The 16033-nt window shown below is 45.6% G+C and overlaps 2 protein-coding genes across 2 annotated transcripts; one reads left to right on the forward strand and one right to left on the reverse strand.

The window, feature by feature from the left end:
• Nucleotides 1-8171: 8171 nt before the first annotated feature.
• Nucleotides 8172-8921, reverse strand: LOC308285830 (tubulin-folding cofactor B-like; the record flags this gene model as incomplete). Its single annotated transcript, XM_080726721.1, has 1 exon — nucleotides 8172-8921. The coding sequence occupies one exon, from the start codon at nucleotides 8919-8921 to the stop codon at nucleotides 8172-8174; it is 750 nt and encodes a 249-aa protein (XP_080582847.1).
• Nucleotides 8922-11754: 2833 nt separating this feature from the next.
• On the forward strand, nucleotides 11755-13971 carry LOC308285508 (elongation factor G, mitochondrial-like; the record flags this gene model as incomplete). Its single annotated transcript, XM_080726278.1, has 1 exon — nucleotides 11755-13971. One exon carries the CDS (start codon nucleotides 11755-11757, stop codon nucleotides 13969-13971), a length of 2217 nt encoding a protein of 738 aa, XP_080582404.1.
• Between the last annotated feature and the right edge of the window lie 2062 nt (nucleotides 13972-16033).

Genomic DNA, 16033 nt, shown 5'->3' on the forward strand with positions numbered 1-16033 from the left:
ATGATGGTCCTTGCAAATAACACATTTGAGAACCACTAATACTAGTGAAACTAATATCTAACTAGAAACTATCTGAAAGTGCACAAATGGTTGGTTCCTACACACACACACACACACACACACACACACACACACACACACACACACACACACACACACACACACACACTATAGTGGACTCCTAATGTGACATAGTGTCGTAGTACATAAGTGCCATACTGTACATATTTCAAAGAAACCTGAGGACTGACATTCAGAAATGCTGTATTATGATCAAAATATCATGTTGTGTAAAAAAAGAAAATCTAAAATGTAAAAAGACGTGTGTCGTGTACAGACTTATTGATGACCCCAACCGACGATCACCTTCAAACAGGTTTTGTACTGCCGATGTCGCACTGTTGGCTGTGAAGTCATTTAGGATCAACAGTTCTCTGCCTTCCAGAATAGTGACCCTGCTGCCCCCTTCTTTTGATCAATCAACAAATTCCAGGAATCTCGAAGGTTTTCTGTCCAAACATGAACTCATAGTACTGCAGGAACATCCACTGCTCTTGAGGCATCACCAAAACACATTTATTTCATCATTAAAGTTCTCCTCAAAATGACAATCTATCCGTCAAGTTCTCCTCAAAATGATGTAATCTATCAGTCAAGTTCTCCTCAAAATGACATACCGTAATCTATCAGTCAAGTTCTCCTCAAAATTACGTAAGACTCTACCTTTGTACCGACAGTACAAAGGCAGGACCCTTAGCCAATGAGTGCAGTCAAAGGGTAGATCTTTGTGTCCATACATGGTGTTACATGCAAGCCCACACTGTTTCGTAGGAACAGTATTTCTAGTTTATATATGTATTTATTCATACGTTTATTTGGATCGCCCAGTTCTATTAATGAACACCACACATAAAACGCTGTGTAAATCCACCGGATCTAGCAAGAATCCGTAGTCCCCGACCAGTGCAGAAAAAAAGCAACATTACAAAAAAGAGCACATACTGTATAAACATTACTAAAAGCATATAAACAGTAAAAAAAAAAAAAAAACTACAGCTAAAAAGTACCATTTAGTTTATGGACCTTAAAAGATGTAAAGGATGGACACTCTTATGTTAGTGGGTGTTCCAACACAGTCCTTTTGGTGCAATACTCTGATGTCAGCCTTGCCCAAATATAGAGTTCCACACGGCTCCAAACTGGGTTCCAAGTACTCTGAGAGGTTTGGAAACGTTTCCTAATATGGGCGCTCAAGAGGTTCTATACTTTGTGTTGTGATGTCACGCCAAATCTCTGATCTATATAAGAGGATCTTCCCTGTGTAACTTACAGCAGAGATAGAGAGAGACCAAAATATCCTCCAGGACATCAGAGATCCACGCTCCACACCCATCACAGTCCATGGATAACAGCGCCTGCGAAGATAAACCTCGGCTCCAGGAAGGAGCGACAGACACGCTAAGATCTCACAGTGTGCAGCAACAGATTACCGAGACATTAACTCGGCCAGAAGTCGAGACACGTCGTCTGACTTACACGGGAAAGACCCACGTCTGCGAACAGTGTGACAAGCGCTTCGGTCGCTTAGACGCTCTGAAGATACACCGGCGAGTTCACACCGGAGAGAAACCCTTCCGATGTACAGAGTGCGACAAAAGCTTCAGCCAGCTGGCCACGCTTACGTCACACCGGCTCACCCACACCGGGGTGAAACCGTTCCGTTGTACTCAGTGCGGCCAGAGTTGCGGAAGGTTGAGCGACCTGAAGAAACACCAGCGCGTACACACCGGGGAGAAACCGTACCGCTGCGAACAGTGCGACAAGCGCTTCACGCAGCTGTCCAACCTGATGAGACACCAGAGCATCCACACCGGAGTGAAGCCGTTCGAGTGCGATCAGTGCGACAAGAGGTGCAGCAGGCGGGGCGACCTGAAGACGCACCAGCGCATGCACACCGTCGCACTCTTCCGCTGTGAAGAGTGCGACGGGACCTTCCACCACCCAAGCACCTTGAAGATACACCAGCGCATCCACAGCGGGGAAAAACCCTTCCCCTGTGGACAGTGCGGGAAGCGGTTCAATCACGGAGGCACCATGAGGAGACACGAACGTATCCACACTGGAGAAAAGCCGTTTCAGTGCCAACAGTGTGGTAAGAGTTTCAATGATTCGGGTAATCTAAAGGCACACCAGCGTATTCACACCGGAGGAAAGACCTGTCCACTGTAATCAGCGTGACAAGAGACAATTCCTGTGTGGCGAAGTTTGACGCTTCGCCACGCTCACGCCGTTTTACGAAAACTCACGATTTTGATAACTTATCATCATTAAGGTGTCTTGTGTATGCTGAGCGAATTTGAAGTTGATCCTATTAACCCCCTGGCCTAGAAGGAGTTTGTTAAAGTGCGACACATGAAAACGGCCCAAAATGTGCCAAAACGCCACAAAGAAGTAAAAATGTCTGACTTCCTGTTTGGTTTCGGACATGGCGCCATGAGACTTTTTTGTGAGTCCGTACAACAGCTCCAATAGTGAGGGAAAGTTAGCCGATTGCTACATCAATCTGGGAACTAAATCTAAATAAATTGCTTTCTCCACACTGTCCACAGATGTGTTCATAAAGGTTAAAGTTACTCCTTGGCCATAAAATAGGCCTAATTGGCTAAGGCTTAGCCAATCATGTAATTCGAGTTCACCTGTGTCCTGTTAGTCCCTATGTTTTAAACCCTGTGTTTGAGTGTTCCTTGTCAGATTGCAAATGTTATCCTGTTTGTCATGATGTGTGCTTACCCGCCCGCCTGATCTTAAATAGTTTTCATGAATTCCAACTCCAACCATTTTTTTGTATTGCCAATATTATGTCTCATGTGGCCTATTTTATGGCCAATGAGTCATTTTTACTGATAACCAATGGTTGGAATGGATTCAGCAGCCCAAAAATACCATAATTACACACCTCAAACGTTCATATTGGCCATTTTAAAATGTTCCCCCTTTAATCCCAGGCCCTCGGGATACCCCCAACTTTGATTGGCTCCCACAAAGTATGTCAAGGGAGTTGGGTTTGACAGTTCAGAGGTGATAGTAGACACCTTTATGAACACATCTGTGGAGAAAGCAATTGATTTAGATTTAGTTCCCAGATTGATGTAGCAATTGGCTAACTATCCCTCACTACAGTGCCAACAGCTCCCTCCTTCCGTGTGCTCGCCATCTGAGCAGCCATCTACTGGGAGAAGCTGTAAAATCCATCAGAGGCGTCAATTGGGAATGGCAAGGTATGGCAGCTGGCATACCTTGGCTACAGGGGGAAAAAATAAAATGTACTTAAAATAAATTCATCATGCCTGTTGCAAATTATTTATCTATTATAAATAATAGATAAATATATAATAATAGATAAATACATATAATATTATTATATGTATTTATCTATCTAAAGGTAATCTATCTACCTAAATGTATGGCAACAGCCTTTGCTGAACTGACACCACTGAAATCCTTTTCCAATTCCCCCAGACACCATTCTATTGATTAGTGTTTTAGTCTTGAAGCATGGTGAATAAACATAGGGTCTATACATATATCAGATACCCAGCCAGCACGCCCACATGGGTTGGTTACAAGGTGGGCTACTTGGGTACCAAGTGGGCATGGGCTTGAAGTGGGGAAATTACAAGGGTCCCACATGGGCTAAATTTGGGCTGGCCCCATGTGGTTCCCACACGGGTCTATTTTATAGAGCCTTGTTTTTGTATAATTTTTTTTATTTCAGTTAACTGATTTATATTTTTTTGCTGTTGGGACAAATATATTTCCTTTAAATATTTCTATCTGGACTTTACCAACCAAGTGTAGCCTAGTTATTAACAGAAGCTTGAACAAAATATCTATAGGCCTACATAGGTTGCTTGTAAAGAAAAAGAAAAAAGAAATGATGCTACAACAATTCTATGCTGTATTGGTACCAAGAGGAAAGATAGATAGAAGAATAAAAGTCTGCACACCGATTTATGCTCCCAATGATAAAAGTTTACTTGTTGTCATTGGGAGCATAAATCGGTGTGCAGACTTTTATTCTTCTATCTATATTGCACTGTTTTAGTCTAGCACCCAGCCAACTTTGGCTATAGATGTGTGTGCCCTTTGGCTGCTTTGCGGTCATCTTGCTTACCAATAGGAAAGATAACATTTAAAACATTGATCAAAACAAGAATTCTACATTCTACATGTGTAGAAGAATAATTGTAATCTTGAGAGTGTAAAATTAAAGCAAATGGACCTGTAGATCTATAAGGGTCCATTTGGTTACCATGTCCCTTTAAATACTGTGTGTTATTGTGACCGAAGGTCACAGTTTAGTATGTGAAACGGCACATCAGGTCTCCGTCCGTCTGTCTGTCTGTCTGGAGGTGTACATTTTTTACGGTCTATGGGATTGCCGCTTTGACATCACTGTGATGTCACACTAACAGAATCCCTTTTATGCCCATATATGGAGTTCCCTGATGAACAGGACTTCATATGGGAATATATGGGAATGCCCATATATGGAGGCCACATCGGCCACATACCACACTAACAGAATCCATATATGGCCAAGACAGATGGCCAAGACAGCCCATATCTGTGAGGCTGGTTCTACAGACAGGGATCTCCATGGGCATAAAAGGGCATGATGTCAGATGTCATAGACATCATAGGACTTTCACATAACGAATAACTGAGTAAGCATGTTTAGACTCTCACAGCATATCTCCATATACAGTACATGGATCTACATATATGGGTACCAGGGGTCTCCATATATGGGTAACTGGTCCGATACACTCGCCCTGAGGCATCTTACTAGTAGTACTATGCATAAATGGAACATGCTAGATTCCTTACATAAATATAAAAATCACACCCAATGTGAAGTGAGCGGTGGTCGTGCTTGCATAACGTCTTCAATTGGTAATTGGTGATACAGGCTACACACACACGCACATTGCTATGGCAAAACGCTGAGGAAAACACATTGCTATGGCAAAGCGCTGAGGAAAAAGACTAGGATATAAGACAGTCTAGGATGTAATTGGTGATGTAATATGGCTACACAGTACACACACACATATTGCTATGGCAAAACGCTGAGGAAAACACATTGCTATGGCAAAACGCTGAGGAAAAGTGGCTACAGATAATTGGTGATGTAATATGATGTAATATGCATGGCTACACACACACACACACACACACACACACACACACACATATTGCTATGGCAAAACGCTGAGGAAAACACATTGCTATGGCAAAACGCTGAGGAAAAGTGGCTACAGACACACGCACAGCCACTCTTAGGAGCGGTTTACCACCGCTCAAAAATCTAGTTGTACCAATTCATGGGGGCCCAACTCTTGCAAAAAAGAATAAAGAAAAACAGGGCCTGCTCTATTTACACACATATATAATAATAAAATAATTAATAATGTCCGAGGTAGGAGGGTATCTGCCATTTTGTTTACACTTGAAAAAGAAAGAAAGAAAGAAAGAAAGAAAGAAAGAATCAGAATCTATATATTAAAAATCAAACCTCGGTTCGAAGTGAAGCGGTGAATCTTAGTATAGAATTGTCTGGAGAGCCGGTATGACAGCCGGTATAATAGGTTTTAAAAAAATATATAAAAGATCCTGCTTGCTCAGTATTCTGGACGTACAGGACAGATAAAGCCTATTCATTCTGAACTGAAATTACCATATATGGACATGGGACACACATTTTGCTTTTTGAAAAAGCCTATTCATTCTGGACTGATATTTTGCACGTACGGGACAGGAAAAACCTGTTCATTCTGGCCTGGAGTGACCATATATGGACATGAGGTGACATACATTGTGTTTTTGAAAAACCCTGTTCATTCTGGACTGAGATCACCATATATGGTAATTAAACGGACATTCTGTTTTTGAAAAAGCCTGTTCAATCTGGACTAAAATCACCATATATGGGCGTGATACACACGAAGCCACTCATTGGAAGCGGTTTTCACCGCTTCAAAAAGATGTTATTAAAAATCTATACATGTTTTGAGTCATCGTAAATCAGTGTCATACATATTCTGAAGAAGACCTGGAGACTTGTCATCATTCAGTAATTAGTGTGGTTGCCATACAGGCAACACAATATTGTATTCTGTCATAGATTGTATATTTATTTTATTCCCCGCCATGTGTTTTGTTGAGTAATGTTATCTGGCTCCACAACAGAAATGTGAAGCTTTTGGTCATGCTTCACTTGACACCACAGTATATTTGTGGGCTCGCCTGAAAGGCAAGAACACTATGTTATCCTCATTATGTAGAGTGAGTTCCGCCGCATATTTCCGCCGCATATTTCTGCCGCAGACAGTACAAAGGCAGGGCCCTTAACCAATGAGGTGCAATTGGTGGAAACAAACCTGGGAGTGGTGTTAGCTGGAGTATTGGTTGAAATTCACAGACAGTTAGCACGCTGCAGAATATAGTCACGAGCGAGCCCACACTGTTTCGTAGGAACAGTACTTCTAGTATAATATAATAATCGTGTCACAGCAACCACACTTGCATTTTCCCAGAGCTGCATCTTTCTAGTTGGTTAGCATGATCAAAATAGGAAGATTATAACGGTGTGTGAAACAGAAAATAAAAGATATGCCACGGACGCATTTGTCCACGTTTCAGGCATATTGATGACCCCTGGGCTGAACCAGTCAACAGCAAATTGATGTTGATCAAGTAGTAGGAAGTGTCAATCCAGCAGCATATGAGTGGCATTGTCATCATGAAGTACGGTACGGGAGCTCATGGTTGGCGTTGTACTTTACCTCCATCTCCTAAGGGTCTAGACCAGGATTCCCCAATTAGTTTTCCCCAAGGGCCGAATTATGTCTAGGGTACCAAGCCGAGGGCCACAACATTGCAGGGGGCGACGGTGGCGTTCCTGCTACTCCAGCGACAGTTTTCGTCGTTGTCGGGTGAAAATCGTGTATGTCCAAAACAGTTCGTTTTGAATCATTTTAAAAATGATTTAAACTAGTCAAAACAGCCGATCTACAAGCACACAACGCCTCGCGGTGAGAGGCATTGTGTGCTTGTAGATCTGCTGTTTTCACTACTTTTGTGCAACGGCCTTGTATGATTTGCAAAGAACGTACAAATTCAAAAGATTTCCACCCGACAACGACGATATACTAGTGTTGTTGCTGCTCTTATACCACCATTATTACTGGGGTTGGTGTGGGCCAGACAGTAGCCCCCCGCGGGCCGCAAATGGCCTATTGGGGAACCCTGGTCTAGACGCAGTGTTCCTCAACCCTTTTTGAGCGGTGCTAACCACTCCCAACATCTGGCTTTGTCTGTACGTACGTCCCGCCCCATCCCACATTGGCCAGGAAACTAACTCATACAGTAATTAGCTCACTTCACACTGGGTTTGATCTTTTAACTTCAAGCATTAATTAGGCCACGGACCCCCGTCTGAAACCCCAATCTACACAATGAAATCCTCAATGTTGATTTAACTCTGAACTTCTGAAGAGGGTACAAATGGAACCAAATCTATTCAGCAGCACCGCTGCTCGCGGTTGGTCCTCGGACCCGACTTTCAGAACCAGAAGTCCCGCAAATCGATGAAGGGGGTAGACACCCCTGTTCTTGGCAGCCATAGCTGAAATGGGTAGAGAGGCTATCTGGGAAATAAAAGGGCCCGGGTTTGATTCCTTGTCTGTGGGTAGAGTTGTTCCTGAGTCAGACACTTACAACTCATAACCTCTCCCTGCTCTGTGTGTAGAGTTGTTCCTGAGCCAGACCCTTACAACTCATAACCTCTCCCTGCTCTGTGTGTAGAGTTGTTCCTGAGCCAGACCCTTACAACTCATAACCTCTCCCTGCTCTGTGTGTAGAGTTGTTCCTGAGCCAGACCCTTACAACTCATAACCTCTCCCTGCTCTGTGTGTAGAGTTGTTCCTGAGCCAGACCCTTACAACTCATAACCTCTCCCTGCTCTGTGTGTAGAGTTGTTCCTGAGCCAGACCCTTACAACTCATAACCTCTCCCTGCTGTGCAGTCAAAGCCATCTGAGTGAAGCCCTCCCCCAGCAGGATTCACAGGGTCTCCCCTGCTTACAGGATTCACAGGGTCTCCCCTGCTTACATCTCGTCCAGATCGTAGTCTTCCTGAGCGTAGGCCCCGACGGTAACGTTCAGCGGCTTAACGAACGCTCCGTACCCGTCCTGGCACTCGAAGTACCGCTTTCCGTCGACGCTCCCGTCGTGCTTCCCCAGGGGCTCGTCGTACCTGACGCCCACCCAATAGCCCGGCTTGAAATCCGTCGCGCCCACGTACATGACCGTGCCGGTCTTGTCGGGCTGCCCCGGAATCTGCACCCGGCACCGGTCGCCGACCGCGATGCCGCCCGCGGCCGCCTTCTCCTTCGCCTCCTCCAGGGCGGCGGCGGCCTCCGTCTGCTTCTTGGCGACGTCCCCCTCGCCGAAGAGGCGCCCGGCCTTGGCCTTCTTCAAAAACGACCGGGCCGATTCTTTCCTCCTGGCGTAGGCCTCGTCCGAGATCTCGTACTTCTCCACCCGCGACACGTCGGTGAACTCGCCCGTGCGGGCGCCGCTGCGGTCGGTCACGTGGACGCGGCAGTCGTCGTCCACGTGGTAGGAGCCCAGCAGCGCGTTGTTGTCGTCGAGCTTCTGCAGGAAGGCGTCGGCGACGCTGAACAGCTCCAGGTCCATGGAGGTGGCCGGCGTGCCCACGATCAGCTCCAGCTTGCCCTTCAGCTCCGCCACGCTGAGGCCCCGGCTGAACTTGCGGTTCACCTCGAAGGATGAGAGCGTCGATGTGAGGCGCAGGGCTACCGTGGGACTGGACACGACCGTCACGTTGCCGTCCATTTGAAGACGTTGCGCCGATAAGTTCGATAACCACTCAAAGCCTGCGAAAGAAATCTCTGTAATGGGTTGATCCGATGAAGAGAAAACTGTGGAATAGCAGCTTTGAGCAGCTATAAATACATAATACAATACTTTAGGCAAGACCATGTGATTGTACTGCTGATGTCACGGTTGTGTGACATCAGCAGTGATGTCATTGACTGGTCCCTAGGCGGAGGTGGGTGGAGTTGCCAGGTATAACAGTGATGTCAGTTCAAATTTGGGAATTGTTTCAGCGTGCGGCTGTTACCATGGCGGAAATGCATGCATAGTACAGGCTGCGGAATCAGTGATGTTGTCAGAAATTTGGGCACTGTTTCAGCCATTTTATAATGATTACTTTCAACTTTTGGTGCTTTAAAGATGGGGTGCCATGCACAAATAGACATCAAAGGGGGCTTGAGCCCCTGCCCTTTATTCGTTTGCTCCCTCCAGACCAAGAAAGCAGTTTTTACTATGGTGAAAGAAACGCAAATGCCCTCCTTTTGCAAATGCCTTGTCCAAACTCTAGGAACAAGATGAGCAGGAAATTACACTCATGACTACCACTTGATTACAGTCGGCAGATTCGTCGCACTCTGTGGCAAATTCACACCGGAAGTTCGGTGAATAACATTAGAGTCTATGAGGGCCGGCTGGACCAGCTCATGAACAAAAACTATTTATGAACGACTGAGACCTTTGTCATATAATCGGTTCAGGAACATAAAAGAAGGGGCATACCAGAATGTTACGTGTTGACATCATAGGCTGACATCAGAGATATCTGACATCATAGACCACATGAGACTGACACAGTATATCCATTGGGGTGCAACGGTTCACAAAATTCACGGTTCGGTTCGGTTCGATATTTTGGTGACACGGTTCGATACTTTTTCTATACAAAAAATAAACAGAAATGTCCTTGATTTATAAATGCATTTTTATATATAACTATGTATTTTTTTTGTTTTAACAATACGGTACCCAACCTCTAGGGTAGTGGTTCTCTAAGTGGGCTCTGCGGACCCCTAGGGGTCCTTGAGGGGATTCCAGGGGAATGTGGATGTGGAGTGGTATTGTATGTTTGGTACAGGGTCATTCGGTTTGATATTATTCGGTTCGGTTCGATTTTCGATATTGGGTTCGATATGTTGCACCCCTAATATCCATATATGGGCTTTCCAAGATAGGGGCTTAATATTGATGACATCAGGGATCTCCATATATGGGCATAAAAGGAACAAGGACTGACAGAGATCTCCATATATGGCCATTAATTTATTAATGAATACATGTTCCCCATTGACTTGAAAGGGGAACTTTCACTTGGTAAGACGAAATTAAATTGTGAAATTCACATCACGGCAACCACACTTGCAATTTCCAATAGCATCTTTCTAGTTTGTTGATGAAATTATCAGTATTTTTTTGTTTTAGTCCTCATAGCTTAGTTTTTATTTTGTTATTATTTAGTTTTCGTCAGTGAAAAGATTTAGTCGACGAACATCTTTCTTCATAGTTTTAGTCGACAAAATCAACACTGGCTTGAACCTGCGTGACTTTGAAGTAGCCTACCCGCATTGTGACGTGTTGTGTTTAATACTGTTACGAAGGCTTTCACTCACTTTGACGTCATATGGATATTTGATAGGTTGCCATAATTACCCACTGAATATTGGTACTCCACATATGGAGCTATCTATCCAACATATCATTTAACTCATTGAATGCCCTTTTCAAGATGGCCGCCAAGTACCAGGATGCCACGTTCCTAAATTTCTAGTGCACGGATCAATTTTTAGTGCACGGATCGTGCACGCCCATGCACCATATAAATGCACCATATGTGTAGTACTTTTTAGCAGCTTTCAAACAAAAAAATCCGCTTGGAAATCCGTTCAGGCATTCATGAGATAGAAGCCTTCAAAGTCAGACAAAACAAACACTGCCACCTTCCTACATTTCTAGTGCACGGATCAATTTTTAGTGCACGGATCGTGCACGCCCATGCCTAGATCATGCACCATATGTGTAGTACTTTTTAACAGCTTTCAAACAAAAAAATCCGCTTGGAAATCCGTTTAGGCATTCATGAGATACAAGCCTTCAAAGTCAGACAAAACAGCCATTTTTGACATTTTGAAAGATGTGTTTGTTATGGGGCTAAACATGCAATTTCGCAATTGCGATCATGCCTAATACATTTGAGGCATTTTTAGAATTTTTTTTATAAAAAATAATTTTGATTTTTTTTTTCTTTTCTTTTCTTTTTTTTTCAAAATGGCTTCCAACTCGGGAAACTCGGGCTGTGGCAGCCTGGGACTACTGTAATAACTCGGGAAACTCGGGCCTTGGCAGTCAAAGTATGACATTAGAAACTCCACATTTGGGCGTGGTTGATCTAGAGCTCCATATATGGAGCCAGCAGAGATATGACATCATGCTAAATGATTATTGCAGTATGGCTGAGTCATCGTGACATCATTGAGATGTCACAGGCAGCCAGCCAGGTACTATACCCTTGAGGTGAGATGCAATCAGCGTTACCTCATAGTCCCACCACTATCTATTGAGACTAGAACCTTCAAGATTATCGACCGGCTCCCACCAGGAGAGAGTCCAACAACTTCTGTACGAACCAGGATATTTGCAATGTTCCTCTGCAACGTTCTTGATTACCAGGGTTAACATCTTGGTTAATTTCTTAACGGACACCACTATGGTGAGTCCTACACTTAGACAACCAGTCACTTTCCTTTGAAGTAGTATTTTATAAATTCTGTGTCGACAGACTCGACACACCCTCGATATGAGGGTTCTGAAAGCAGGACTAACTTTTGGAACAGCACGCCTTCTTGCACCAGGAACCGTCGCTCTCAAAAACGCGCTCATCAATAGCGGTCGGACATGCTCCTCTGGCATCTTCCCCAACGAAAGGATCCGCAATATTGGCATCTCGGCCCACATTGACTCTGGGAAGACCACCCTGACGGAACGTGTGCTCTATTACACTGGCAGGATAGCCCAGATTCACGAGGTGAAGGGGAAAGACGGCGTGGGGGCCACCATGGACTCCATGGAACTGGAGAGACAGAGAGGCATCACCATCCAGTCCGCTGCCACATACACTGTGTATAACAACAACAACATCAACATAATTGACACGCCGGGCCACGTTGACTTCACCATTGAGGTGGAGCGAGCTCTGCGCGTGCTGGACGGCGCCGTGCTGGTCTTGTGCGCGGTGGGAGGCGTCCAGTGTCAAACCATGACCGTCCATAGACAGATGAAACGCTACGACGTGCCCTTCCTCACCTTCATCAACAAACTGGACCGCGTGGGCTCCAACCCCACCAGGGCACTGCAGCAGCTCAGAACCAAACTGAACCACAACGCAGCCTTCGTGAACATTCCCATCGGGCTGGAGGGGAAAATGAGCGGCGTCATCGACCTCATACGCGAGCAAAGCGTGTATTTTGAAGGTCCCTTTGGCCAGAACGTCCGGTGCGATGAGATTCCGGCGGAATTCCGATCCGAGGCGGCAGACCGGCGGCAGGAGCTCATAGAGTGTGTCGCGAATGCGGACGAAACCCTCGGGGAGATGTTCGTGGAGGAAAAGAGTCCCACCGTTGACGACTTGAAGGCGGCGATCCGCAGGGCCACGGTGCAGCGTCTGTTCAGCCCGGTGCTGGTGGGCTCGGCGCTGAAGAACAAGGGGGTCCAGCCGCTCTTGGACGCCGTGCTGGAATACTTGCCCAACCCCGCAGAGGTCTCAAACTATGCCGTCGTGAACGACGAGGATTCCAGTGAAAGCTCCATGGTTCGCATGGACCCCGTGAGAGACGACTCGCGCCCCTTTGTTGGCCTGGCCTTCAAATTGGAGGCGGGGAGGTTCGGTCAGCTGACATACGTGCGGGTGTACCAAGGCTGCCTGAAGAGGTCCGAGTACATCCGCAACACGCGCACCGGCAAGAGAGTGCGAGTACAGAGGCTGGTGCGTCTCCACGCCGCCCAGATGGAGGACGTCGACGAGGCGTATGCGGGAGACATTTGCGCTCTGTTCGGGATCGACTGTGCCAGCGGTGACACTTTCACCTCCCAGAACGGCGCCAACCTCTCCATGGAATCCATTCACGTACCAGAAGCCGTCATTTCCATGTCTATGAAGCCCGGGAACAAGAATGACTTGGACAGATTCTCCAAGGGCATCAACCGCTTCACGAAGGAAGACCCGACGTTTAGAGTCCACTTTGACACGGAGAGCAAAGAGACCATCATTTCCGGCATGGGAGAGCTGCACCTGGAGATCTACTCCCAGAGGATGGAAAGGGAATACAACTGCCCCTGTGTGATGGGAAAGCCCAAGGTGGCCTTCAGGGAAACCGTCACCAGCGCCGTGCCGTTTGACTTCACCCACAAGAAGCAGTCCGGAGGTTCTGGCCAATATGGCAAAGTGATTGGAGTTCTAGAGCCCCTGGGGGCAGAGCGCTACACCACGGTGGAGTTCGAGGACCAGACCATTGGCACCAACGTCCCCAAGCAGTTTGTTCCGGCTGTCGAGAAGGGATTCAAGGACGCTTGCGAGAGAGGACCCCTGAGTGGACACAAGATCTCCGGCGTCAAATTCGTGCTGGAGGACGGAGCGAGTCACCTGGTCGACTCCAACGAGATTTCCTTCGTCCGCGCAGGAGAGGGCGCGTTAAAGCAAGCTATGGAGAAGGCAAACGCCGTCATAATAGAGCCGATCATGTCTGTAGAAATCGTAGCGCCCCAGGAGTTTCAGGGAACCGTGATTGCCGGTGTTAACCGGCGCCACGGTGTTATTACAGGACAGGATGGGGCAGACGGGTACTTTACACTGTATGCAGACGTTCCTCTGAATGACATGTTTGGTTACGCCACTGAGCTGCGCTCTTGTACGGAAGGACAAGGCCAGTTCACCATGGATTACAGCAGGTACCAACCTTGCCTCCCGGCCACACAAGAGGACCTCATCCACAAATACCTGGAGTCTACAGCAGGCTAGCTACCTGCCAAGAAGAACAAGTTTAAGAACTGAAAACTGTAGCTGCACAATATACAGGGCACCTAAACATTGTGGGCACCTCTATTGGATGAAATAATTGCTGTGTGTGGGTCTATATGGGGTGTGTGGTTCTATTTGGACTCTGTCAATCATTTTGACAAATAATAGCTTGGGGGGGGGGGGGGTTTGTTCATTTTGGGGAACCATAAACTTGAGTTCAAAATGTGGAATTATGAACCATGAAATGAACTAGTTCGTATAGAAAGTGAACTTTCCCAACACTGCTGTCTTGTTCAATTCTGACTGCAGCAAACTTTTAGAGATGGAAATGGCCAATGCGGTGCAGTGCAGGTGCATGAGAACCGATAAGGCACACTTTGTCATCGATGCAGTGAGGAAAAAAGGAACTGCTGGAAGTTCAACTATGATATTGATTCTCAGTGATCTTGATTCATTCCTCTCTGAACATCTTGGGTTGGTGTAAATCTGGACTGAGGTACTTTAAGGGGTTTTTCACTTCCAAAAGGACTCAACCCCATGAAGCCTGGAATTCAAGAATTTTTTCGTTTTTGTTGCATTCCTGATCCATTATTCCAATATCTGATGCGAATATTCAGCTCCAGGAGGCCATGCTTAGCAAGAGCACAGCAAATGCTTATAACTTCCACAGTCTTCTTTGGATTCTACTGAGAGTTGTTTTGGAGTTCATACTGGTACATTCTTTTAGTTTAACTACACTAGACCTTACCCGTTCGAATATATGTGCTGCAAAATATGTGCAGAGTGTGGGTTATGGGGAAAGTAACTGTAACTGCATGGTGCGTGCGTGAGAATATGTGGGAGCATCATAATGTAAGGAGCAGCCCATGGAGGAGTGTATATTTATGATGGATACTGATGGAATTTGGATCATATTCCATATGGATAAACAGTTTTCCCCAACCATAATAAAGTACTCCACACAATGAATGAGACCACACCGGGGAATATGCGTTTTTTGATAAGTTGTATTGAAAATATAGTCAGTTTAAATTGTACTGTACAAGTACAGTAGAGCAAAATCACCCATCGTAGCTCTCAGGTTAATAGACAGTTGACATGATTTTATATAGTTACTGTGAAGCAGTATGATGTAATATCGTGACCGTGGTCACCTCATCGGCTGACCTGACCTTTATCAGTGGTCAGAACACAACAGAATTGTTGATTAAAGATGGTTTGCCAGTTACATACTGTATCAGGCCCTTGTACAGTGTCAAGGCTGTAGGAACAACAACGTTAGAACAACAGGGTTTGTTTTGGAACAGGGTGGCAAACAGCACAATCAAAGAGTTAAGATATTTGACCGTTATACACAAATTGGTACACACTATATTAATATTATTTAAAATAATATTAATCCATCAGATACAAATAATTTAACAGCAAAATTAGGTGAATAGAAGTATGAGGATGTATTTGCTCCACATAATTTTTCTATACCCGTTGGAAGATGAGACACACATCACCCGTTGCATGAGAGAGAGAGAGAGAGAGAGACAGAGAGAGAGAGAGAGAGAGAGAGAGAGAGAGAGAGAGAGAGGGAGGGAGAGGGAGAGGGAGAGAGGGAGGTGTGGGCCCGGGGCTACAGATCCCATGGCCTGGAGGAACGGACCGTAACCCTGACAACAGGCTGTAGAGCTGTATAGTGAAGAAACGCTAATAAATAGCTAGAATTTGGGAAAAATGAAATTCGGGCTCCGTCACCGTGTGTATAATGCTTATGGCCAATGCCATGTTAAATTTGAGATCAGTCGCTGAAGCGAGTGAATAGATAATGCATTTTGTGACTGACTGACCTCTCTCTCTAATTATAGTATGGATGAACCCTAGCATCCCTTTTTGGGGCAAGTCATAGAGGTGAACATTTGTGAGCTTGTAGATCGTAGAGGGTGAAAAGGAGGGGACCAGTATAGATCCCTGGGGCACCCCGTCAGTAAATGAAGTATATCGTCACTGTCGGGCAGAAACCTTGTATCTCCAAGTTTCACATTTGTTTGTTTCTTTTTGCAAATTAAAGCCC

This window comes from Nannobrachium achirus (assembly GCF_963921795.1).
Source record: "Nannobrachium achirus genome assembly, chromosome: 5".
Classification (NCBI taxonomy): Eukaryota; Metazoa; Chordata; class Actinopteri; order Myctophiformes; family Myctophidae; genus Nannobrachium; species Nannobrachium achirus.